This window comes from Eucyclogobius newberryi, unplaced genomic scaffold (assembly GCF_026437365.1).
Source record: "Eucyclogobius newberryi isolate DKJ021-1_F unplaced genomic scaffold, fEucNew1.0.hap1 SCAF_1, whole genome shotgun sequence".
Lineage (NCBI taxonomy): Eukaryota > Metazoa > Chordata > Actinopteri > Gobiiformes > Gobiidae > Eucyclogobius > Eucyclogobius newberryi.
Genome location: NW_027315723.1, coordinates 18,081,032 through 18,106,454, shown reverse-complemented (window position 1 = coordinate 18,106,454; position 25,423 = coordinate 18,081,032). Strand labels below are relative to the sequence as shown.

The 25,423-nt window shown below is 40.9% G+C and overlaps 1 protein-coding gene across 1 annotated transcript in view; it reads right to left on the bottom strand.

Moving 5' to 3' along the window:
• Nucleotides 1–632: 632 nt before the first annotated feature.
• Nucleotides 633–25,423, bottom strand: part of LOC140354755 (MAM domain-containing glycosylphosphatidylinositol anchor protein 2-like) — a 191,967-nt gene continuing 167,176 nt past the window's right edge. Inside the window, exon 4 of the mRNA XM_072439988.1 lies at nucleotides 633–838. Coding sequence (XP_072296089.1) covers nucleotides 633–838 — 206 coding nt within the window. The remainder of the gene's footprint in view (nucleotides 839–25,423) is intronic.

Sequence of the window (25,423 nt, the reverse complement as noted above, 5' to 3'; positions counted from 1 at the left end):
GGACTTTGGCAAGATTGTTCCTTATTCACAAATCCAACCAGGTTACTTAGCTGTAGTGCCAGGTGCCACAGGGGGGCGACAGTGCCCACTGTCCTTGTGTCCTTGGGCGAGACACTTCACCCACCTTCGCTCCAGTGTTTGAGTGTGTGGTGTGTGAAAGAGAGTGTGTTTGTGGGACGACGGATGGCTATAATCCGTGTTTAAATCATGTGTTAGTCTGGAGCTACTGTCAATGAAGTCTAGGTATGTTGGCCAGTCGCATAGGTATAGTATATCTATATACGGTCAAGTTTGTCCAGTATTAGAAATATTTGTTCACGATCCTAAAGTTATAGGAAGCCCTGACACCAAACAGCTTCTCTTTCATGTCCTCTGTGTCTTTATATATGTCTGATACGTCAAATATAGCTGATATGGACCTGAGTAAAACGTTTTTCAACTCGTCTGCCGGGTCTGCCTCATCTAATTTTCAAAGGTCTAAGGCCAGTTAAGGACGGCCCCCTTTGCCAAAGCCGTGTCAGAACTGAAGAAGCTGCTTGTATAAGCGGCACAACACGCTCACGTCGTCCATTTGACAGGATTCAACCTTCTTTTGCTGGGCCCTGTGTGTGCGCTGGGTGGGTGTCGTGCAGTCATGTTACCTGCGTGAAGAAGGGCTCGTAGATCTCCACGCCCTTGTCGGAGCCCTGGGTGAGCACCTCCCTCCCGCGGTGCCAGCTGTAGCGCACGGGAGGGTTGGAGTTGGCCACGCAGCGCAGGAACACCGTCCTCTCATAGTAGAACTGCTCCTTGGCCTCGCCAATGCTCTGGTGCACGGTCACGATGGGGTCGTCCAGGTCTGAGCGGCACAAAACGCAGGAGAGCACACGTTTACACAGGTTTACACATGTTTACACCACACTTACACACGTTTACACATGTTTACTCACACTTACACACGTTTACACACGTTTAGACCACAATTACACCACATTTACACCATGTTTACACACGTTTACACACGTTTACGCACGTTTACACACATTTAGACTGATCAATATTAAATATGGTGAGTCGTTAACAAGAAATTATGCACTGTGTTGTGTTCAGATGTGGGCAGTCGGTTTTCTCAAGTCAAATTAAACACAATTATTTTATTTCCTTATAAATCAGTGTTTTGAGGCTGAAATTTCAATAAAGCAGCAACTTCCACAAACCTACATTACAGTTTTGTATTTTATTTCCCCTTATATTTGATTAAATATGTTTATTTATTTTTCTTTATTTCTAAAGGTGCTTCACAGTTTGGTATTAAATGTATATCTAGTATTTATATCATCACATGTATTTTTACGGTTCAAAAATAACATGGACAAACATCTGACCTGACAAAACATCTGACCTTGGCATCTGACCAAGTTGTTTCTTTGTGTAAATGATGCATAAACTTTGACTGGAATGAGCCAGCCAACGATTTCTCCACAAATACCTGCTCGATTGGTTTAAAACTATAATATATATGTATAATATATAGGCATAAATACACCAAATAAAGTCAACATTTGAAAATTGTAAAAACCCGTCATGGGCACTTTAAGTTAACGTAACTAATCACAAACATGTCTGAAATTATGCAGCCGCCATTTTTTGATGAATGTCCAGTGACGTTGTGCACTTTGGTTTCGAAGACGGGGCACGACAGGCTTCTGCTTCTGCCTACTCTGGATTTTGTTGTTATTATCCGTTTTATTTGAATGTATGCTTAAATCAGCTTTAAACACACAGATCTAGAGAATATCTTGCTTTGTCATCTTATATCCCGCAACATTTGACTGTTAATGCCTCGAGACTCCCTCTGAACTCCATTCGCGATCTTTCAAAATGCACGGTCGGAAACTGCGGCGAAATATCCGACCGCGCGTCAATAATAATCACGTGTGGGTCTCTCAAACTGTCGAAGCCACTTTGAAAGGATGATGGTGAGAAACTCTTCCTGTATAGTCATATTTTACGTCCTTATACTCAAAATATGCGCTAAAATGTTTTGGTCATCCAGACGTGCTGTTAAAGTCATTTCACCTTCAAACAAATCAAAGAAAACAATCATTTCAGAGCACAGAAAGCTGACCAACTGAGAATGAGCGATGACCCTTCATTGTGTTCGTCGTGTGTGTGTCTGAGGTTCGGTTTGTGTGTTGGCTGGTCACGGAGGACCTTTGAGAAGCCGACGAGAGGAGCTACTGCCGGAGTCGATAGAAGCAGCCCAAGGACACATCGACTCCAGCGCTCGATAAGAGAGCTTCTCTTCACTCCGAATCAAGAAGAAGATCCGTCAAGAGCGACGAATGCACCGGGAGGAAACATGCTGGACGCTCATCGCCGGCACCAGTGAATGTTGTTCAACTATTTTGCTCTTCTGTTGATTTAAGTGTGTATTTATTTAGAGCGAAAGCAAACAGAAAGTGACAGTGTGAATCCTTTAGACGAGAGGTGTCATCAAAGTCATCATGTCTGCAATTTAAATGATAAAAATCCCAAGCATCTTTTTCATCTCAGGGACAGACTTCACCTACACAACTATAAAAGTCTGTTGCCCCTTGAACAACCCCATTCAAATATTGATTCTGTAAACAAATATTAATACAAATAATTTTAAATTAAACAAACTCAAGGGCACAACAACAATGCACAATCTTGAGTTAGAAATCTAGAAAAAGATTCAGTCGTATATTCTGAACACAAAAACAACACGCTTCGACTTTCATTCAAGAGTCATTCTCAATCTGAGGATCTAGTCTAAGAACTCTGAGCCCTGCCCACTGGACGGAGCCTCCTGATAATAGCATGTCCTGTTTGTCCATTTGTGATACTGTGTCCCCTAAAACTGATCTTCAGTTAATGAGGCAATTTTTGTTAAGAAAAATAATCCTCTTTATGGAGGTTTAAGGTTTAATTTACCCGTAAAATACAACAGCATTTTGAAGCCACGGGGCGAGTCAGCTCTCGCTCTGGTTGAGAATTACTTTTGGATGAGAGTCAAAACATCTTGTTTTTTCCAAAAGAAAGTCCAGATGATAAAACAATCTTTTTCTACGATGGAACTCTCCTGGATGAATGAGAGATTACACCGACTAGTTTATAAATCTACATTATAATTATATGCAAAGGCTGACAAATAAATGTCCCAAAACGCTGCTGGACGTCCATCACTGGAGTTTATTCTGAGTAAACGGCCTGTTCTTTTGGACACAGCTGCAGATTAGAGCCGGGTTTCCCTTGACACCAGTCACTTGGTTATTTGACAAAACTGCTGCGCTTGATTAAAAGGATTGAAAGTTAATCATCTTATGTCGTAAAGCCTCCACAAATGCTGTTCATCATGCAGGGCATCTGTTAGCATGCTAATATTCTGCTTTAAAGGATTGTGGCCGTTTGCGGAGCAGGGTGTGGTGTAAAACGCTGTTTCACTTTCATCCCCGCCTTTTGATGCAATCACTTTTATCATGAGGGAAAAAGTAATTTGAGCAGCGATGATAAGTTTGAAGTGAGTGTGTCTGACCTCTGGGTGAAGGAGAAGCGGCAGAGCGGTAATGAATGAGCTTAAGTGAACAGGGAAAGAGATGAGAGATGAGAGGAGGAAGTAATAAAGTACATACAGTACACGGACATTTTAGGAAACAGTCGTATTATGATTTAATCACGTTTTTCATAATATTTTTGCCATTTCTATATCTATATAATGGATGGGTAAAAGTCAAAGAAACGGGGCTGTGACTTAGTTTGGATTAGTTAACTATTCACACTTTTATTTCTATTGAACATTGAAACATTTTAAATACATTAACAACCAAATAAAAGTGACTGATTCAAAATAGAGAAGTGTAAAATTTATGAAAATGATTTTTGATTCAGGCTGGCACCTGATTGTTGCTTTGTTTGGAACTGTAGCCTTCTTACTGTGAGCTGAAAGGCCTAAAACTAAAAAAACATCGGTCTCCATGGGAATCACTGAGAAAAGCTGGTGGCCAACTCTCCACTGGAAAAGTGACGCAGGGAAAAAACTTTACATTATAGTTTTGGGTTTCATTGCAGGAACATGTAAGTATGTGGTGTTGAATGTTAATAAGTACTTGTAGTTTGGAGTTTCCGTGCTTCACCTGAACGTTTAGGTCAGACTTACTGTGAGTCCAAGTGCTAAACAAAGAGAAAAGCTCGTCCAGCCGCTCTCGTTGCATGAACGAACTGCTGTTAATGCAGTGGCCCTAACGCACACTTAGATAGCTGCATACTTTCGGGCTAGCGCTACGGCCACGCCCTCTTTTGGGTGAAAACAAACGGTGTTAACAAATAAGCGGGAGATACAAATGATGAAAATGTGATCGTTTTACTCGAAAATACAACACAATATTGATACTGGCGACACGGCAGCCACGCACGGAGAAGATGGTGGATCTTTTAATTAAATCCCGATATCCAATCACGATCGTTATACGGAAAAAACTGCGAGAAATACGGGTGCGAGAGAGATGTCCGTATCCCGACATCTACAACTGTCCAATTCAAACTCCAGGTAATCTGTTTGACACGATACACCTCCATCCCTCCAGATTGAACAAAAGAATTCACCAACTTCTCCGTCTGTGGCTGCTGTGTCGCCAGTATGAATATTTGTTGTATTTTGGAGCAAAAACGATCACATTTTCATCATTTGTATCTCCCGCTTATTTGTTAACACCGTTTGTTTTCACCCAAAAGAGGGCGTGGCCGTAGCGCTAGCCCGAAAGTATGCAGCTATCTAAGTGTGCGTCTTCGGCCTGATGGAGCTCACAGGTTGCATTGTCAGGATGCACAAGCGTCAGGGGAAACGGTCTTTTATGTATCGCGCGCAAACGGATTAGAATTTGTTACAAAAAGCTTGAATGGCTCATTTTGACGACTTCTGAAAGACCTGGCAACGCAATCATTCATTGTCCTGTTTAAGGTATAAGGGCCAACCAAGAAAAAAAAAGTGCTGCACTACGAGAATAAAGTCATTAATTAATGAGAAAAAAATACGTTAATTAATGAGAAAAAAGTCTAAGTCAGAAAAAAGTCGGAAATTAACGACAATAAACTCATTAAATAACGAGAAAAAAGTCATTAAATAACGAGAAAAAAGTCATTCATTAATGAGAAAAAAGTCATTAAATAACGAGAAAAAAAGTCTTTAATTAATGAGAAAAAAACTCCTTAATTAACGAGAAAAAGTCGTAGTTTAGGGGCCGATTCAAAGTGACGTGAGCAGTTCACTTTCAGCCCCACGGTCAGGACGCACAAGAACGGGCTTGGATGAGTTGACAGTTTAGAACTACATAAAAGCCTGAAATAGATGTTCAAGTGTTTCCTGGCCTTTAAAACGATGTCTTACGTGTGTTTATTACAAGACAAGACACTGCGTTTAGCAGCACCTTTCCTGTGTCGCATTATTCACAAACTGTTATAATAAACTCTTTCTTACTTTCTCCATGATGCAGCTGTAGTGCATCATGGGCTCAAACAGCAGCCGTGCTCGTGCCACAGCTGCCCGCAGACAGGAGGAGCAGCCTCGCTGTTATATTCACACGTTCTCTGCTCCTCTAAGTTGTTTCTCTAAGTCACTCTTCTGACGTGCTCATTGTGTGCACTTAAATTTTATGCCCGGATTCTAACCTTTTGTCATCCCTTGGACAAACTCAGTCAAACACACAGAACACAAACATATGTCTGCAGTTTGCGCTTCCACTCAGCTCCTGACGCCCGGATCGTGTTTGGCACAGCCAAAAAGCAATATGTTTTACGCACACACATCATCCATACATCATCCATACATCATCCATACATCATCCATACTTCATGGCATGAGCTCCAACACACGCGAGCACCCAACACCGGAGTACGTCATGTTACAGGTCCAGGACCTGACGTGGGACACTGCACCGGGTACATTATTGTTTGTAATGTCTAAAAGGCCCGCATCATAAAGATCGACATCTATTGTGGGCTTTCGTAATCACTTTTAACCAAGCGCCATTTGCGTCCTGGTGGTGGTGTGTTTGTGTAATGAAGACTCCAGACAGATGCATTTGACTGTCAGATCGGCTTCATAGCTTTCAACACAGTTCATACAAAACAGAGCACTGTTACTGGACTGTACCATTATGTCACACTGGGGGGGAGCCGAGAGCCGGGGCTGAAAGTGAACCGCGTATCTGCCTTTATTCTCTTTAAATTATGAGATTTTTCTCGTTATTTAACGAGAATAAAGTAATTAATTAATGACTTTATTCTCATAGTGCCCCACCTTTTTTTTGGGGTTGGCCCTTATACTTCGTCATAGTAGAACCAGGACTTCCTTGGAAAAACGAGACCTACGAATCTCAATAGGACTTTACATGTAAAATAAAGGTAAAAAAGGTCAATTTTGTTGTGTTTTTTCTTTCACAGTCAGGCCACTTGAGTCAAATTAATGATATAAATTATTAAATTAACTGCAGATGTTATTATTTGGTCCTATACACGTTCATGACTATTTGAGCCCAGCCTTTGACAGTTGTTGGGTGCCCTCCTCCTCCTCCTCCTCCTCCTCCTCTTCTCATCCCGCTGCATAAATTATTTCCATTTATCGTATTCGCCGGTGGAATGTTGATGACTTTATGATGATTTTATTTGTAATGTTTTTTTGTTTGTTTTTTAATTGAAATTTAACTCTGCTCATTGAATTAAAACATTGCTTGGTCATCAGTCCTTTAACTTAATGTTATGTGATATGACAAACTTTACAGAAGAATACAAATATTGCCAGTTTGCTCATAAATATTAATAAGAAACCCAATCCTAACAGTTAGAAAAAATAATAAGACACAGCAGAGATCCATGGATATTTGACATAATGTTTCTTCATAATCCGTTTTCTGTCGTTTCCCAATGTTCGGTTTGTCGTTTCGTGCGATTAGTGAACGTCTCACTCTGGTGGTCGTGCGGCGCCGGAGCCGTTAGCGTTTGTAATTGCAGGTTTAGAGGTTCACGCGCCGCTAAATCTGCTCGTGTGCGGCTAAACGCTCTGGCGCGCTAACCTTAGCTTCATACCTCCGCACGCCGCCGACCGTAACCAGGAAGCAGGGAAAGATATGTGACATGAACGAGGGATGAGGGGAGAGAGAGAAACGGGGAGGGAGACTGAGAGAGCATGAAAGGAGACGAGTGAAGGGAAGAGCGAGAGAGAGGGAAGGAGACTGAGAGAAGACAGAAGTAGATGAGTGAAGGGAAGAGCGAGAGAGAGGGAGGGAGACTGAGAGAAGACAGAAGGAGATGAGTGAAGGGAAGAGCGAGAGAGAGGGAGGGAGACTGAGAGAAGACAGAAGGAGATGAGTGAAGGGAAGAGCGAGAGAGAGGGAGGGAGACAGAGAGAAGACAGAAGGAGATGAGTGAAGGGAAGAGCGAGAGAGAGGGAGGGAGACTGAGGGAACAAAGAAGGAGATGAGTGAAGGGAAGAGCGAGAGAGAGGGAGGGAGACTGAGGGAACAAAGAAGGAGATGAGTGAAGGGAAGAGCGAGAGAGAGAGAGGGAGACTGAGGGAACAGAGAAGGAGATGAGTGAAGGGAAGAGCGAGAGAGAGAGAGGGAGACTGAGAGAAGACAGAAGGAGACGAGTGAAGGGAAGAGCGAGAGACAGGGAGGGACAGAGAGGAGCTGAGAAAGAAGAGGAAGAGAGGGGAGGAAGAAGGTAAGGGAGACAGGTGAAGAGAAGAACGACAGAGGGGAGGGACGGAAGAAGAAGTGGATGAGAAAGAAAGAGGGAAGGGACAAAGAGGCAAGGGGAGATGGGAAAAGCGAGAACGGGGGGCAGAAAGGGAAGGAGAGAGAGAGACATGAGCAGAAGAGTGAAGAGATGAATAGAGAAGGCAGAGAGAGATAGAAATGGAGAAGATAAAACATATTGATGGTATTGATAACCGTGAGTCGGCGCGCTGAAGCTTTTGAGGCCCAGAAACACATTAGTTGGACAAACGAGACACGAGTGAGCGATAAGGATGAAAAGAGAGATAAAAGGAGAGATAAAAAGCTGCTTGATTATCACTTCAAGCAATCGCGCGTCCGTTTAACATGATCCACGACAAAAAACACACAGAAAAAATCACACCAAAGGACAAACAACCTGCACCAGCAAACATTAAAAAAACGTATAGAAACGCACAGTTGTATCAGAAAGAATCAGCACGAGTTGAAGTTTTGAGCTTAAATAATGTTTGTTTCATCAACCCTGTTTACAAGGTCCTCTCCCTCGAAGCCTCAGAAATCACACCAGAGATCACAGGTAAAAAAGTCAAACGTCTGGACAGTTTTAAGGCTCGTTCTGTGGTCGAAACGTGCTCCGCGATGGCATCATAGCGTTCACGTTGCCTAAGGGCTTCATTTATTGAGTTATTGTCATTGTTCGTTAGAGATGTCGCGATATCAAACGTTAGCTCCTCCTGCTGTCAGCTGAAAGTGCAGTGTGAACGAATCAATAGGGATGCAATTATTCAGGTCACAATATAATCGTGAGAACCAAATAAATGATAATCGTGACAATTTCAGAAGCAAAATGTAGTTTTTTTGTTCAATCTATTGCCCTAAAAATAGACCTAAATGGAAATAACTTTTTTTATCTGGCTGTTCAGTCCTGCCGAAGTCCACAGATCTGCAGGTTTCCATGGCGTTTTACATCTTATACTGCGGCGATACCAGAAAAAAAATAAATAAATAAATCTCTAACAAAAAGATTCTCTCCACCTTTCAAAATAAAAGGATGTCATTTTACATCATCCTCAAGGACAGTTCTGACCCTTCGCCAAATAATCCACCGACAAACGGAGATAATGTTGTAAAGCGCCTCATTTTTGGACACTTCCTATCATCTGCTGGAGGCCTGGAGGTCCTGCTCCTCACTCGTTCTTGAGGTCTTGCTCCTCCTCCTGTAGAATTTGGTGTTTGGTGATGGAGGACGAAGGCTGATAAAATAAGTTTGATTTATTCATTTTATGACTTCGAGTTCTTATGACAACAATCACAGCTCTTTTTTATGCCGTTTATATATTTGCACCTTAGTTTGTTTTCGCTGTCAGAGATGGATTTGAACCAAACGCAGGTCATAGCAGAGGTCATAGGAGCTGGCACTGCTCGGTGGTGGAGTGGACAGCACATGTGCGCCCTATGTGAACGCCCCAAACTGTTCATCCTCTTCTGTCAGCATGAAGAAGAAAAGATGATGTTTTTGTCCCCACAATAGCCTCAGAGAGATGCCATTATTCAGCTCCAAAGCCGTGATTGTTGCCATGACATTAATGTCACGTTTGGATATCAATTTGTAGTGTCATAATTATTGTGAAAAGAGACATGACAATGTTCTATTATTCATGATTTCTGACACTAGAACCAAACAACAGTGACATCTTAAGTTTTCTCTTTCATTCACAATAAATTATTCTTCATTGGCCTATGATTTTATATATTTATATATAAATATATATATATATATATATATATATATATATATATATATATATATATATATATATATATATATATATATTCCAATGATCCGTGCAGGGTTTCTGAAACTGTGGATGGGGCCCGAGCGATTAAGAGTATTCACCTGGCAACCCTCCAAGCAACTGACTTCACCTTCTTCACCTTCAAGTTTCCTTTTAAGAGCTTATAAACAAAACCTAAAAAGCAAGTGCCACTTCGAGATGACAGAACAAAGGATGAAGTGAGCTCATGACAGACTGAAACGTCCCAAATACATGAAAAGCCGCTTAGTTCTGCAGCAGCAGCACTTTGAGAGCAAAAATAAATACTACTACTATGAGTACTACAACTGATGCTCCTACCATTTAACTAGAACTACAAATATTAATAAAGATTGGGACACAACCATACTGTTTTTTTCTTTTTAAAAACAAAATGAACAGAAAACTGTCAAATTTCTTCTTGCACAGTCTGAACTCTGAGCTTTCAATGTCACAGGACAGACTGTAGACCTTTGAGACCCATTTGTCTGTTTGTTTGTTTGTTTGTTTGTTTGTCTGTTTGTTTGTTTGTTTGTATGTTTTGTTGGGGACAGTACATGTTAGTGAACAAACAACACACGAGTTATAAACACAGGCTGTTGCCATTGCGCACGTCCATCCCTTGTCCCTCATTCACTTTCTCAAACACAGTCTCCTTCAGACACCAGCACACCACAGGAGGAAACCTACGCAGACACGGGCAGAACATGCAAAGTCCACACAGAAAGGTCCCACATCAGACATCTTGGTCCAGAAAAGTGCAGTGCAGGACCCCTGAGCCCCCTGGCCCCTGGCTTAGAACAAGAAGGGAGACTACCCACAGAGGGGAAGAAGGGAATTTATGTGTATTATATTTTGGCAATCTATCTTCAGCTAATTTATTTATGTTTGCAAAGAGCCCCTGAATATGAGACTTCAACAAAACTTGACACAGATGGAGCTGCAGCTTGAGGACATTTTGATTAAACTTGAGACTAAATTGTTTTCCCAATATAAACACTAAATATGCATGTTTTTTGAGTCATTTCAATGTAATTCTTGCTTCATCTTAACCTCAACAACAGATTAGTTGCTGTTAACCGATTCATCTAATAACCCCGTTTATTCTCACTTCTAAAAGTCAGTAAAAATATTGCCGCGCATCATTTCTGTCCAACCGCAAAAGTAGTCCGGCAACATTTAATTACTGATGCATATCACTGCGCCATCCTTTTGCAGAAGACAGCTCAGATTCTATGGTCTGGTCACCGCAATGTTCTGTTATATCTCCGTAATATCCACTAAAAACTCACAGTGGTGCAATTTAAAATCTAAAGTGAATTGAAATATACATCGACTGCATTGGTCTGGCCCAATCACAAACAACAGGACTAAAGCAGGACAAAGCCGTCGCCATCAAACCATTGACCAGAACAAGGATTAAAGCTATTAAGTAGGACTAAAGTGGGTCTATCGGGAGCAGGCCTAAATTATTTACATCAGGCCTAATTAAACCACATTTTAAAGAGGACTAGTCTCATCCAGCTCGAAAGAAGCTTGAAAGGAGGAATACTCCTACCCAAAAGCAGTTATGGTGCATTCCAGTTGTCCTTAGAGTTCCGACTTGTACATTTCGAGCCTTGTAACTCGGAATTTCTACTCAGAAACTCACGGAACATGTCACAGTCCAAGTAAAAAAATCCAGCATTTCTGCGTCCTGTGTTAGATGATATAATATAGCTTAAAGATGGTGTTTTTTCCCTTTAGTTTATTTTGCGCCAGTCGCTTTGAGCTTCTGCAGGTTTAAAAGTGTTGTGTGTCGTTGTGCTAATGTTGCTAACGTCTACACCAAGCTAATGTAGACAAGAATGTACTCTCAAGAGATGTTTAACGAATTATACATGTAACACATATAAAAAGACTTAATTTGATCTGCACTTTGGCTGATTCAAGCAATTTCATCGCTATTATTCACTTAGTAGAGTCGAATATACTGCTCAAGGTCCGAGTTCTGAGAAGCTACCGCGATAACGGAGCTGACTTTGCTACACCCGTCGGTCCCGTCCTGACATACGCAGATTAAGCCCATGCAAACTCTGAAAACGCCCTGTCCATTTATTTACTGTGTCCGCAGCGTTACATGTTAGTGCTTCGGCCGATGAACCGGGGCACTCTGGTCGGCGGACATTCAGCAAAGTCACACAAAACAGATGCAGATAGTGTCATGGAAAAAAATTGAAAATGAAGTATGCGTTAAGTACACAAAATAGGATTCACAAAAAGGACACTTTCAGTTTCCGGGACCACAGATTATATATAAGGTAGCCTGTGTAATGTAAAAATGTCATGTCACTCCATCTTTGTTGTTATTGTCCACAGCGAGCACAGGCCCCTGATAAAGAGGGTCCGGTGCCTCTGTATCGTGCCAGTCGTGCCTCGGGACATGGCTCAGGGATCAAATCTCCTCTCATTGAGATATCTCAAATCTTCAGACCTTGATATTTGTTTGTCTTGAATATCAAGAATCAGAATGTGTGTTGTCATAGTTACGGAGGATGAGGGACAGATACCGTTGTCAGGGACAGTGATATTTACAGTGCGTGAGTAAATAAAGATCCACCTTTTGAGAAAGACAAACTCTGTTATATTTCTTTACTTCTTGGTAATTGTTTGCAGGAATTTTGCAACAATTTGGCGTCACGAATAGGATCCTTCGTCCGGCAGTTTGTCTTCCATGGTCATGTGACGCAGCGTTTGGTCAGCCTTGTTCCTCCACTATTGAGACGTGAGGGCTGCTTCACAGGGCCTGGGACGACAACACCGGTGCTAGGACACTGACATATTGCTAACAAGCTAACTGAAACATACACATTGTGGTGAGTTGTCTTTTTCAATTGTGTCGATAGAAAGGTTTTTATTTTTTTTATTTTATTTTGTCCAAGACAGAAATGAACAAAACATAACAAAAAAAAAGAAAACAAGTTTTTCTTTTCTCTCTCTATCTTTATTCATTTAGGTCAATGCTCCAAAAACTGTTCACACAATCGTATTATCCATGTCCAAACCAGGCCATAATAGGACTATAATTAGGTCTAATCCAGGTCTATAATAGGACTATAATTAGGTCTAATCCAGGTCTATAACAGGACTATAATTAGGTCTAATCCAGGTCTATAACAGGACTATAATTAGGTCTAATCCAGGTCTATAACAGGACTATAATTAGGTCTAATCCAGGTATATAACAGGACTATAATTAGGTCTAATCCAGGTATATAACAGGACTATAATTAGGTCTAATCCAGGTCTATAACAGGACTATAATTAGGTCTAATCCAGGTCTATAATAGGACTATAATTAGGTCTAATTCAGGTCTATAACATGACTATAATTAGGTCTAATCCAGGTCTATAACATGACTATAATTAGGTCTAATCCAGGTCTATAACAGGACAATAATTAGGTCTAATACAGGTCTATAACAGGACTATAAATAGGTCTAATCCAGGTCTATAACAGGACTATAATTAGGTCTAATCCAGGTCTATAATAGGATTATAATTAGGTCTAATTCAGGTGTATAATAGGACTACACCACAGCAACAGAACTTTACCTAAAAGAGGAGAACATATAAGTAATGTATTCATGTCTTTGTATTTCCTGTTTCTTGTTTTCATATTTGTATTCAAAAGTGTTTGTACCTCACCCATTCTGACCCACACTGTCCCAGAAGTCTGTTCTGTCTGTTTTAGGAGCAAAACAAAAGAGACCGAGACACCCAAACGTTTAATAGAAAACTGAAGCTTACTGTTGTGAGCCGTTTCCACTGTCATACCACATATAAATGTGCTTTTACTTTAGATTCTAGTTTATATTTGAGGCAGTACTTTTAAACAACGTGCCACTTGGTTGAACATAACTGATTCTTATGCTTAGCTTTCTGGCCAAATGATTTGTAGCCTCTATAAAAGCTTTATGACATTTTTTGGTCCTGGGATTTTAGGGAGGCAATTTCTACTTGTAATCTAGAAAATAAAACTGTTTAATTAGGCATGTTACGATATTTTAACAGGTACTTAGGGTGAGATGGGAGAGACTCTGTTTGGAAGAGATGTATGGATTTAAATAGGGTTTGACAAGACTTTAGTTTGATCATTGTGATATTTTTAACTCAAAAGATATGAATAACTCATGTGACCGTGCCAAAATGGAGCAAATAAAATATGGTCAATGTAGGTGCCTTCCATGGATTCCATGTATTTCAGCACCAGGGGCTGTTTAGTGTTTGAGAGCTAAAAGTCTTTACAGAATGCACTCTGGGGGCATCATAATCAAGACCCTTTAACCTGCACGAATAAACATTTTATTTTCACTCCTATCATTGGGCCACAAGATTAATCTGAAATTGAATTGTTACAAATGCTAAACTGCAAAGGTTGTAAATGTAATGTCTTTTCTTTGCTGGCAGAAGAGGCACTTGAACAGTTTGAAATAAAAATGCCTCGACATTTTAAGAAAAGTGCAAGGACAGCAGAGGGAGTCTGGGGATGATTTATGGAATTAAAAAATACCTGTTTAATGGGGGGGTAATATATATATATATATATATATATATATATATATTATTTTTTTTTTTTTTTTTTCAATGTGAGTAAGGTGAAGAATCTTCTAAAGCCAGTGAACTCCTTTTAGGGAACAAAGGTGTGTGAGGGTTCAGATAAAAAGATGAGAAGAATTATCTCAAAATGGCGCCTGGTGTTCAGACCGTCCTCACTGACTTTTGTTTCTCTGTGTTGCAAAAAGAACATTTTCAAGAGCTTGTCCCACTGTTAAACGAACCGTGCGAGTCCAGTTCTAGGCCGGTTCCTGAAGGCTTTGAGGCAGATGTTGAGATGTTTCATGGCGTCCTTCTAGACCTCTGTGGATTTTGGTCCTTTGCCATCACTAGGAGCTCAGAGGCCGATCTGTGTCCGTAGGTCAGCTCTCACCTGCTTTACTCAGGTTCTTAATGTTCTTGGGTTTGAGGTGAGCTCCATCTGGGACTCTGAACCGGTCCAGAATCTCCACTACTGCGTCGTGGTTGGTGCTCATTTCAACCTGAAGCTTTTTGAGCAGTTTCTTCAGGGATCACCAGGTTCTCCACTGAACCCATAGTCTGAGGAGAGTTTTGAGGACCTCCAGTCTCTTCTGTCTTGCTCTAGCGCCCTCTGGAGTGTGGATCTCCGCTGCCTCCGGGTTTTTCTCCTCCTCTGAACTCACAACGTTCACAGGACTCGCTACATCCTGTGGACCTGTAAATTGGTCTTGTTCTTCCGAGATATAGATGAGCTTAATGCCATGGAACGTCGGTATAATCCCTCATTCGTCCAGGCGTGTTCCATTGTAGAAAAAGCTTCAGTTGTAGTCATCTGGACTGGAAAATTAATTTTTCTAACTGAGTCCAGATGACTACAACTGAAGCTTTTTCTACAAACTCTGGAACATTCTAGGAGAAACAATAACATCTCTAAACAGTGGGCGGACCCTGCACCAGAAAATCTAATTTAGATCATTTAGATCATCAAAACAATAAAACGCTTTGTCTGGAGTCAAACCTTTTTCTCACGCAACATTTTTCAACTGAATAATCTGAAATGGCGCGCCCCGTTTGACACTGCGTAATCTTAGCAATCACGTATTCAAATGCTCTTTTTCAAATGGAAGATTGTCACGTAAGAACAGTACAGCGTTCCCTCCCTCAGTACCCTCTGTAGCGCCGTGACAACCGAGATAACAGATGATATATACATTCGCTGTAATGCCAGACCCCCGAACGCAGCCGTGATAGTTTCATTTGCGCGGGTGAAGAGGCTAATAAGACGTATTGGTGATATACAGCACTCTCCTCTGATGGAAAAACACGGAGCAGCCTGTAATTTACGGCTCCCGGCTCCTGCGTCCGTCTCTCGTCCCCGCGGCGACGACGACGACCTCCATCACAGAGACACGCCCCGAAGAACCCTCTCCCGCTCTCCGGACCGCCGTGGGTGATAATCAGCCATTTGTAAAACTTGGAGATTCTGTGTAAGGTTAGATTCACAACCAGCAGTTGCCTGGTTTGGGCGACGTAGAGCCCACGAGATGAAACGAGACATTTGGGTCGAGAAAATCGATTGATCCTTAAAAGCGCAAATAACTAAAATGTCTAATGTCAAACTGAAGCCGTTACCGAACCCTTTGTAGTACAGAAAAGTGTCAGAACTCTTTGTGAAGCCGAGACTGTAGTTAGAAGTGTAGATTCACTCTAGTTGTGGAAACGAACGCTGCACGGGGGAAAATCAGAGTTCAAATCCCACCTAGATTTTCTTATAAAGCTACGGTTGGGAGGTATGGACTGACAAACGGTAGAGTGAGCATTTGTTGGGCTTTGACACTTCCTATTCAAATCTGAAGATGATTTCACACAAAAACCTGATTTAGAAAAGGTTTAGGAAGAATGCCTATATGGCCTATTCATTTACTTTGAAAGACCTAATAGTTTGTGGTTCTGTACAAACTGACCACGGTTCTCCCCAGAATGGTTGATCAGATTGAAAAAGTGGGTGATAGATTTCTTTTAAATTTTATCAGGAGTTTGAGTTTTTATCAGCTGGTGGAAAAAATAATAAATGTAGAAAATGTCAAAGAGATCCGTGCAGACCCGCCAGAATTTTAATGGGTCAAAGTCAATTTAATGAATATTCGTGGGGTTTATTTGTGTGTGATTTTTCCTATCACGTAAAGCACTTTGAACTGCACGAATTGCGCTCAACAAAAAAGCTTTGGGGTGCACGGTGGCAAAGGCGGTTAGCGCTCTTGCCTCCCAAGAAGGAGATCGTGGGTTCGATTCCCGGACCAGACCAACATCACATGATCTCTCTGGGTGGAGTCTCCATGTTCTCCCCGTGTTACCGTGGGTTCTCTCCGGGTTCTCCAGCTTTACATATTACCTTACAGGTCCGCTCATTTCTAAAAGATGCACCACAATGTTGCGATGAATATGTTAAAAGTGCATTATTTACCATTCTGCTTGTCTCTATGACGATTATATTGCTTTGCCTACAGGATGTTACACAGCGTGACGTTAAATGTTGCTATCTCCATGGAGACTGGCAGGTGGCGCTATTAGATTTACTTACAGATCAGATCATTAAAGAGGCAAGCGTAAGTACATCTGTCGTACAATAATCGGTATATATGCGTTTACTTTGGCAGCTCGTGTTTTAGAACTTACAATAATGTACACCTATAACTACACAAGACTTTCTCTCCGTCAGGCCTTCTCTCATCAGGTTTGGTGTTACCGCTCCATCTACAGGCAGCGGAGGGAAAACACAAAAGCTAGCTTAACCCCGACATACTAATACAAGCGCGCGATTTGAGGCAGAAATGTTCGGAACGGGAGACCTCCAGATCGTTGCATTTGACGTCAAAGCAAATTTGAAACATTTGAAACTGAGCGTTTTCTGAGGCACAGAGGGAAACAGGATGAAAGAAACGAGCATGAATTAAGTAGCATACAATTCCAGGTTGTTGTTTTTGATGAGGGAAAGACTCTGTGGCGTGCTTAAAAGTAATACGTGTCGTTTTTGAACGCCAAAAGATTAAACGAGGCTCAAACCAGGACTAAATCAGGAACACATTGTTACAGTTCGATGGAAATCTCAAATACAAACTGAACAAGCGAGCGTGAAGCCAGGGCTGCGTTTCTTAATTACGTCGGAGCCGCGCAGATGACTTATAAAAGAGAAAAAGGGGGGTATCAATTGCTTATTACCGTCATAACACAATATTTTACGATATCCATTAAGGCCAGTATGTCAAAGCGCACACACTGCAGCGGAAGACGGTTCGTTAATCAGTGGAAGCGTTCATTTGTGCTCAAAACTACACTCTAATCTGATTACAGTTATGAGCGTTTAACAATATGAGTGCACGGGTGGTTGTGCACGCCTGCGTCAAGAATGAAACCGGAGAGAGCAGGTCTGAGTGCAAGATGAGCTGACGAATCACTTGCTAAAATGCTAATTGTCAATGTTTTTTACGCTTATTGTGCGCGTTTAAATGTGAATCTCGTCAGTGAGTTTGAGCAAAGAGAACGCTTATGGCAAACATGTGGATATGAATAGATCCGGGCTGAAGAGGCGCTAAGTGGCTGTTTACAGTTTCACACACACACACAACATCAAAATGGAGACTAAACTGGGACTTGAACAGGACCAAACCAAGTCTACATCAGGACTAAAGTGGACACAAAGCAGGACTAAATCAGGACTAAATCAGAATAAGTGTAAGCACGGACTAAGTGTCGATAAACGTGGTCAAATATAGTCTCAGGTAGCACAATCTTGGTTCTTTAATGTATTTCTCAAACAGCTCTCTCTATAAAACCCGCATCATTACAATTCCGGTGAGTAAGTCAGAGACAATTACTAACATTTTTATTGTTTATACTGCATAAAGCTCGGAGGAGAAAGGAAACAAGCAAAAAAACGCAAAAACAAGGTCCTTATTTACTTGTGTGATTATAATCATGGCCATTCCACGTTCACATTTGGAGGGATTTTACACAAACCAGTGGCAGAGTCGTAAGCACTGCAGTAAAAGCCCTGGCAGTGTCCCTGGGTCTGGTTGATTAAATCGGCAAACACAAAATGGACATAAGGCCGATGAAAGTTGTGCCATGTCGATTTTTAAAAGTGTCCCGAGTCGACTTCAGTTGGTTCCATTCTGGGACAGTGCGTACGGTTTTAGGTTCGATACTTGTGGATTACTAGATTGTTTGGAGTGAGGAGTTTTCCCCCATCGACCTAAAACACGGCAACAATGCCAATCCTGCAGCCGGGTAATCTGATTTGGACTGTGGTTCAAAATCCAGAGGAAGGTCCACGGGCATTCGTTATGGAAAAACAACTGCAAGAATATTTGGAGAGCGGCAAATTGTCAAGGTGACTAGTGCTCTCGCCTCACAGCAAGAAGGTCCTGGGTTCAACTCCTGGGCTTTGTGTACATGTTAAGCCTATTTTTTTTTTTTTTTAATCTGATAGTTTATTGTTATGACATATTCATTGGCCATTGTGTTATTGTTATTGTTGTGCTGCATCAATCACCAAGACAAGTTCCTATGTTTTTGAATTTTGTTCCTACCTATTCTGATTCTGATTCTGATTCTGATTCGGGCTGTGTGGGGCCCTTCTGTGTGGGCCCTTCTATGTGGGGCCCTTCTGTGCGGGCGTTCCCCTCTGCATGACTCAACTGAAAATCTCAGTGGTACTATCTTGGCCATACAATTTAAGTCATAAATGTATTGTCGAAATAAAAATATCAATCTGAAAAATGCGGAAAACCCCCCCAAAATAGCTATTGATTCCAGATGACATACTTTCAACTCTTTCCGTCTCAATAATACGGGACAAACAAACGACAATAGACCTTTCAGATGATTCAAAAGTCCATAAAAAAGTCCACATTTTTTCAATTGACCGTTAGATTGGTATTCTAAAAGCAGTAAACATCGATGACATTTATTATTTTATTTATTCCTCCGGAGCAGCTGACTCTCTCTCTCCCTCTCTCTCTCTCTCTCACTCTCTCTTCGGGCTATTGCTAACTAATTTCCGCACTAGGTCGCAGTCATTTGCTCTGGTTAAGTACAATTAGAGCTAATGAAGGTGGCACTGCCGAGGAGTCAATGGGGCGGTGGCAGACGGCGGGCGGCACGGCTCCAAACGGATGGAAAAAGGATGAGGGCCTCGTTAGCGGCGCATGAGACTCTGTAATGTACACTAAAAGGGCTCCCGTGTCCTCCATTACGACATTAGGCTTGATGCATGGACAAAGGGGCGGAAGTGGCGGAGGCGGTGGAGGTGGTGGCGTAAAGGGCAGGGCGATTCATCGAACTGTAATCGAGATCGACAGTCGGCTGTGTCTAATCGTCAGTGATCAGGTTTTGGGGCTCTTTAATGGAGAGGTATGGTTTGGAAAAGAGTTCAAACTTTTTTTTTTTTTTGATAAACGGCTGTAAAGAAAAGAAAACCACATAGAACTCTGCGATTGATTGCCGCATCTATTACAATTGCAAGGGGTTCATGAACATGGGCTTCATTCTTTTCACTGTGGTCCAAAGCAAGGAAAATATAGTATGAAAGCTATTAAGAAAAAAATAATCCATCCCTAACCTGCTGCATGCTGAATTGTATAACATGTATTGATCGCAAAAACAGAATAAAGAGCCTGATACGTCGCTATAAAACGCTTGGGCATGAATTTTGGCAGTGGAACAGAACAAGAATTGAGATTAATATGTTTAAAGCTGCATTTTCAAATCTTCAAACTGTGAAATAAGTAAGTGTATTTCAATCAATTTGGTGTAATCCCTCATTAATCCAGGAGCGTTATATCGTAAAAAAAAATAATACATCTAAAAGTCATTCTCAAGCTGTGGATCTAGTCTGAGAATTCAGAAATGTATCCTACACTGTAAGCCCTGCCCATCAGGCGGAGCCTCCTGATGATAGCCTGTCTGTTGATCTATTTATTTGCGCTAATCTTCAAATTGTTGCAGTACACTTACCGGAAGATTGAACCTTAAACCTCCATTTCTGTTTGAGGGATTCTCTTTTAAAACATCTCTTCTCCTGCTTAGAATCTTCTCCTATTTGTTTTCTAAAGTGTGATTTGTGGCTTTAAGATGAAGATGCACGGCGTTCTGTGGTCCTGAACTCGAGTGTCTTCTGTGCTGATAAAGCCTCTTGAGCAGTGGCTGTTTAATCTCACTTGTACCACTCTTTACCATTTTCTTCACTGCATTGAATTGAACAAACTATTGTTCTTAGGATGAACCAGTATTGCCCAGTGGAAAATAAAATGGGATTTTGTGCACAAGCCCTTTGGCACATTGTTAATATTTCTATGCATTATTTTTTGAGCATGTGAATGATTTTAAAACAGCTTTTTCAGATTAACAAGTGAAGTGTCAGTGGACCATCAAAGCTCAGCCAATCGTAGCGCTGCTCACGACTCTTACTTCAAGGTTGGCAAAATATTAACTACTTTATTATTAGTTGCAGTTAGCCATTTTTGTCACAAAGCTATTTATTAAGATGATATATAGTGGGAGGATTAAATTCATTAATTTACAACAACAAAAAAGCTTTAAATAACATAAAACCAGGTACACAGCGTAACATTATTATTTACTTTGCTGTGAACGCTGTCTGTATTGATGAAGTCCACAGCGTCACGAGGCAAATCCCTTCTGCCTCGAGCCCACTTAGACTCACTGTCTCACCTCCATCTTCCTTGTGACACTTTGCTTTTCCAATTATGCTCTCCAGGAGAAACACAGCTGCGCGGGGGTGGAGCGCTTGTGTGCGCGTGCAATGTGTTTGTGAGCGCGCGTCGTCATCCAGTGAGTCATCTGGACCCGGAGGTATCACCAGGGCTAAGTGCCTTGCCCAGAGACACAACAGCAGTATTCACCTGACGCAGCTGCGATCGCACCGCCAACCTGTGGGTCAGTGGATCCACCGACCTTCATATCAGAAGACGAGCACTCTGCCAGGCTAACGCTTGATACCGTATTTTTGGACCATAAGTTGCACCAGCCAAGAAATGCATTATAGAGAAGAAAAATACATATAAGTTGCACTGGAGTATACGTCGCATTTTTGGGGGAAATTTATTTGATGAAATCCAAGACCAAGAACAGAAATTTCATCTAGAAATGCAATTTAAAATAATAACAGATTAGAGAACATGGTGAATAGGTGTACGTATGCTAACGCTAACACCTTCAGCTACATGAGGCACAGACAGAACTGTGGTAAGTGTCTGGTATGTTAACGCAACATATTAACAGTTATTCAGATAACTATAGCATAAAGAACATGCTAACAAGTTTACCAAAGCATCAGTTTTACCCCAAATCACTAAATCCATTGAATTCTTCTTCTTCTGTGTCACTTCTAAACAACTCCAAAAACTCCAGAGGTAGAGGAAGTGCAGATTCTTGGTCTGCGTCGCTTAGAGCCTAGAGCGCCCTCTTGCGGTTGCCAGTGAAAAAATAATGAATAACATCACATATAAGTCGCTCTGGAGTGTAAGTCGCACCCCGACCAAAACTATGAAAAAAGGTGTGATTTATGGTCCAGAAAATATGGTAATACCATCGTGATCACAAACACTTCGACAATTACCATGTCCTAAATTGGCAGTAAGGATTTTAACTACTTTTAAACATTGCACAATACGATCCTGTAAAATATGACGAGACGTTCCTAATCTGTCCTTAATGGAAGATTTGTAAACAAAGTATTTTTCAAACGAGACTAAAAATGTTCAATATCCCCTCAAACGACCTCATCAAATCTTGTCTGGGACTATCATCTTTTTTCAAAATAAGTAAATATGTAATCCGCAGACTAAGCTCCATTTCTAATGTGATGCTGTATCGTTTAATTGGGACGTTTGTGAATCAAGATGATGAACTTAATCTCCATGTGGCCGGTGTTTGACCAGTGAGAAAATAGAAAGGAGCATTACGTAAACAGGGCTCAGTTGGTAATCGGTTGCTAACAGTTTAATTCCTTCTGTCAGCTTTGGCTACTGCCACTGTGTCCTTGGGCAAGGCACTTCATCCAGATTCCTTGGTATGTTCAGTGTTGGTGTTTGAAGAGACAGAACAATAGCCACGCTTTTGCCACTGAAGGTGAAAGAATAATAAAGAAGTGTTTGATTATTTGGTCAGGACAGTGCGTGTTAACGAACATACATGACACATGTGCTGTAAACACACCGGATTGTGGCCACGGGCTAATTTCCATCCTGCATTCACTCTCACAGCACACTCTCATTTACGTTAAAATATATATTATGCATTATTTGTGTTCTCGTTGGCCTTTAAACATGCTCTCGAGTGCCTTCGCTTTAGCATCTCATGTTTCAGAACATAAATAAATAATGTATTCACAAAGGGAAATAATTTGGCAGGGAAAAAACAAAAGCTAGCTTGCCCGACATGCTATTATAAGATAAGATAAGATAGCTTTTATTTGTCCACACAATGGGGAAATTTCTATGTTGCAACGCAAATAGATACACAAGTAAAAGAACAGTTAACTTATATCACGCAATTGTAGTGAATGCAACTTAAATGCTCAGAACGGACTTAAAAACTGTGCAAGAGTCCTCCGGATCTTTACCTTTCATGTCCTAATGCTGGGAAACTTGAAACAACAGGATTTATGAGGCTCAGAGGGGGACGACCTTGCCAAAAAAGTGTAAATGAAGCAAAATTCAACTCCAGGGTTGTATTTGATGAAGGAAAAGTGTTTTAAGAACTAAAAGAAGAAGAAGAAAAGCGCATCATGATCACTTTACTGTAATGAAGGGTATTGATGAGGTAAAATAGAGACAAGGAACCTCTCTGTAAATTAAATCGACTTGACTTTGCGTAATGACACGCCCCCGCCCCAAGGGAGCGCGTCCTTGGGAGAGTAATGAAATGCCGGCGAACCGGTCCGCACGCCGCCATCAAACACGCGCCAAACATTTGCATAATGTACAGCTAATGTGCTGAATCACTGTGTCCGTGATTCAAATGAGCCCGGGAAACCTTCCGGACGGCTCGGCTGGCCCATTCATCACCGCGCAGCATTTACATCCAAACGCACTTCAGCGCCGCGCCCGATACGTCTTAGTCTACATACATTACCGCCGCTTTTTAGGAACGCTCAATGCATCAACTCGTACCGCGTAATCTCATCAGAACCATGCTCAAAATGGATCCAGGTCTGATGCAGTTATAGGCAGAGGCGGGTACAGTGCAGTTACATTAGTTGAATATTTTGAAGTACAAGTCATTTTCAGGCACCATTTAAAGGTAATTTGCAAGAGAAAACAGTTGTCTATGCGGGTATACATGGAGGCGAAAAATATACAAACATATACCATATTTTACAGACTATAAGTCGCTCCGGAGTAAAAGTCGCACCAGCCAAAAAATGCATAATATAGAAAAAAAAAAAAACATAACATTAACAGTTATTCAGATAACTACAGCATAAAGAACATGCTAACAAGTTTACCAAAGCATCAGTTTTACCCCAAATCACTAAATCCATTGAATTCTTCTTCCTCTGTGTCACTTCTAAACAACTTCACAAACTTCAGAGGTAGAGGAAGTGCAGATTCTTCTTCTGCGTCGCTTAGAGCCTAGAGCGCCCTCTTGTGGTTGCCAATGTGAAAATAATCCAACATGTGAAATGCGGTTGCCAGGGTGAAAATAATGAATAATATCACATACAAACTATGATAAAAGGTGCGACTTATAGTCCGGAAAATACGAAATTTTGAGTATTCCCAAAGACAGAAAACCAAGGCACTCTGTCATTTGCAAAAAAATCATTAAAAAGCCTTTATTGGAGCATGGCTTGAATATATAAAGGTTGTATATTTGTCAGCGTAACAGTTCTCTTATTTGAGTAAATACGTTGGAGTAAATCTACAAGTGACACATTATTCCAGATATTTTTTTTGTTTTTTCTCTCCGTAAATTGGGCCATTGTTATTTTAGAATTCCACCATCCAATTACTCCAAACATAAATCAGCTGTTACTTCCATGCAGTTTCTTTTACTTTGCATCACATGCTGCCAAATCTGTACTTAAAGCATTATGCAGAATCGACTTTGAGGAGTTTTTATAATCATTTCCCCTTGTAATTTAAGCACTCTGAGTTGTATTGTGAGTGATTAATGCATGTTTGAGTCATCTTTATTCTCCTGAGAAGAATCAGAATCAGACAAAGGTTTATTGCCAATGTCAGTGAATAAGAAAAAGATTCACAAAATAGGAACTTTGTTCGATGAAAAGGTGAAACATGATGCAACAATATAAAATTGCAAAAAAATATAAAAAAAAATAATAATAAAGAGGCATGAATAAAAAATTGGTTAACTAAAAAAGATGTCTAAATACTTTGACTGAATATACACACATACGTATACCGACACACGCCCCCTGCCCTTTACGTACTTTCTACTGCAGTATTATTTTCTCAGCGTTCTGCAGCGTCGCACAGTTGTTTTGGCACAAATAAAATGCACAAAAATGAAATAAATCCTAAGCGTTCTTGTTTTTATTGTGAACTCGTCTTAGATCTATGACATTAATCCTCGGGTGTCGTGGATTCTAGCGCAATGCACCCTGTTTTTTCTCCTCGTTACTCTGTAATGTATTTATTTAAGCGCCATGTTTCCTTCGTCTTTTGTTGGTCCTTTGCCGTTGTCCTGTCCACATTTACGTTGTGTACTGTTAAACGTAAAATAGTTTAGTTGTGCATTTCATCCCTGTATCATTTTGCCATTTCGGTCATTAAATGTTTTTAATTTTATCTTGGGTCCTTCTTTTGATTCTTTTGATGACAATAGGTCTTCTTTAAGGAAAGGTAAAATGCATACAAGACAGATCCGGGCTATAAGTCGCACTGGAGTAAATTGCATTTTTGGGGGATTTTTTCAAAATAAAATCCAAGACCAAGAACAGACATTTACTCTTGAAATGCAGTTTAAAATAATAACAGATGAGAGAACATGGTGAACAGGTGTACGTATGCTAACGCTAAAACCTTCAGCTACATGAGGCACAGACAGAACTGTGGTAAGTGTCTGGTATGTTAACGTAACATATGAACAGTTATTCAGATAACTATAGCATAAAGAACATGCTAACAAGTTTACCAAAGCATCAGTTTTACCCCAAATCACTAAATCCATTGAATTCTTCTTCACTCTGTCACACATAAGTTGCTCTGGAGTATAAGTCGCACCCCGGCCAAACTATGAAAAAAGGTGCAACTTATAGTCAAGAAAATACAG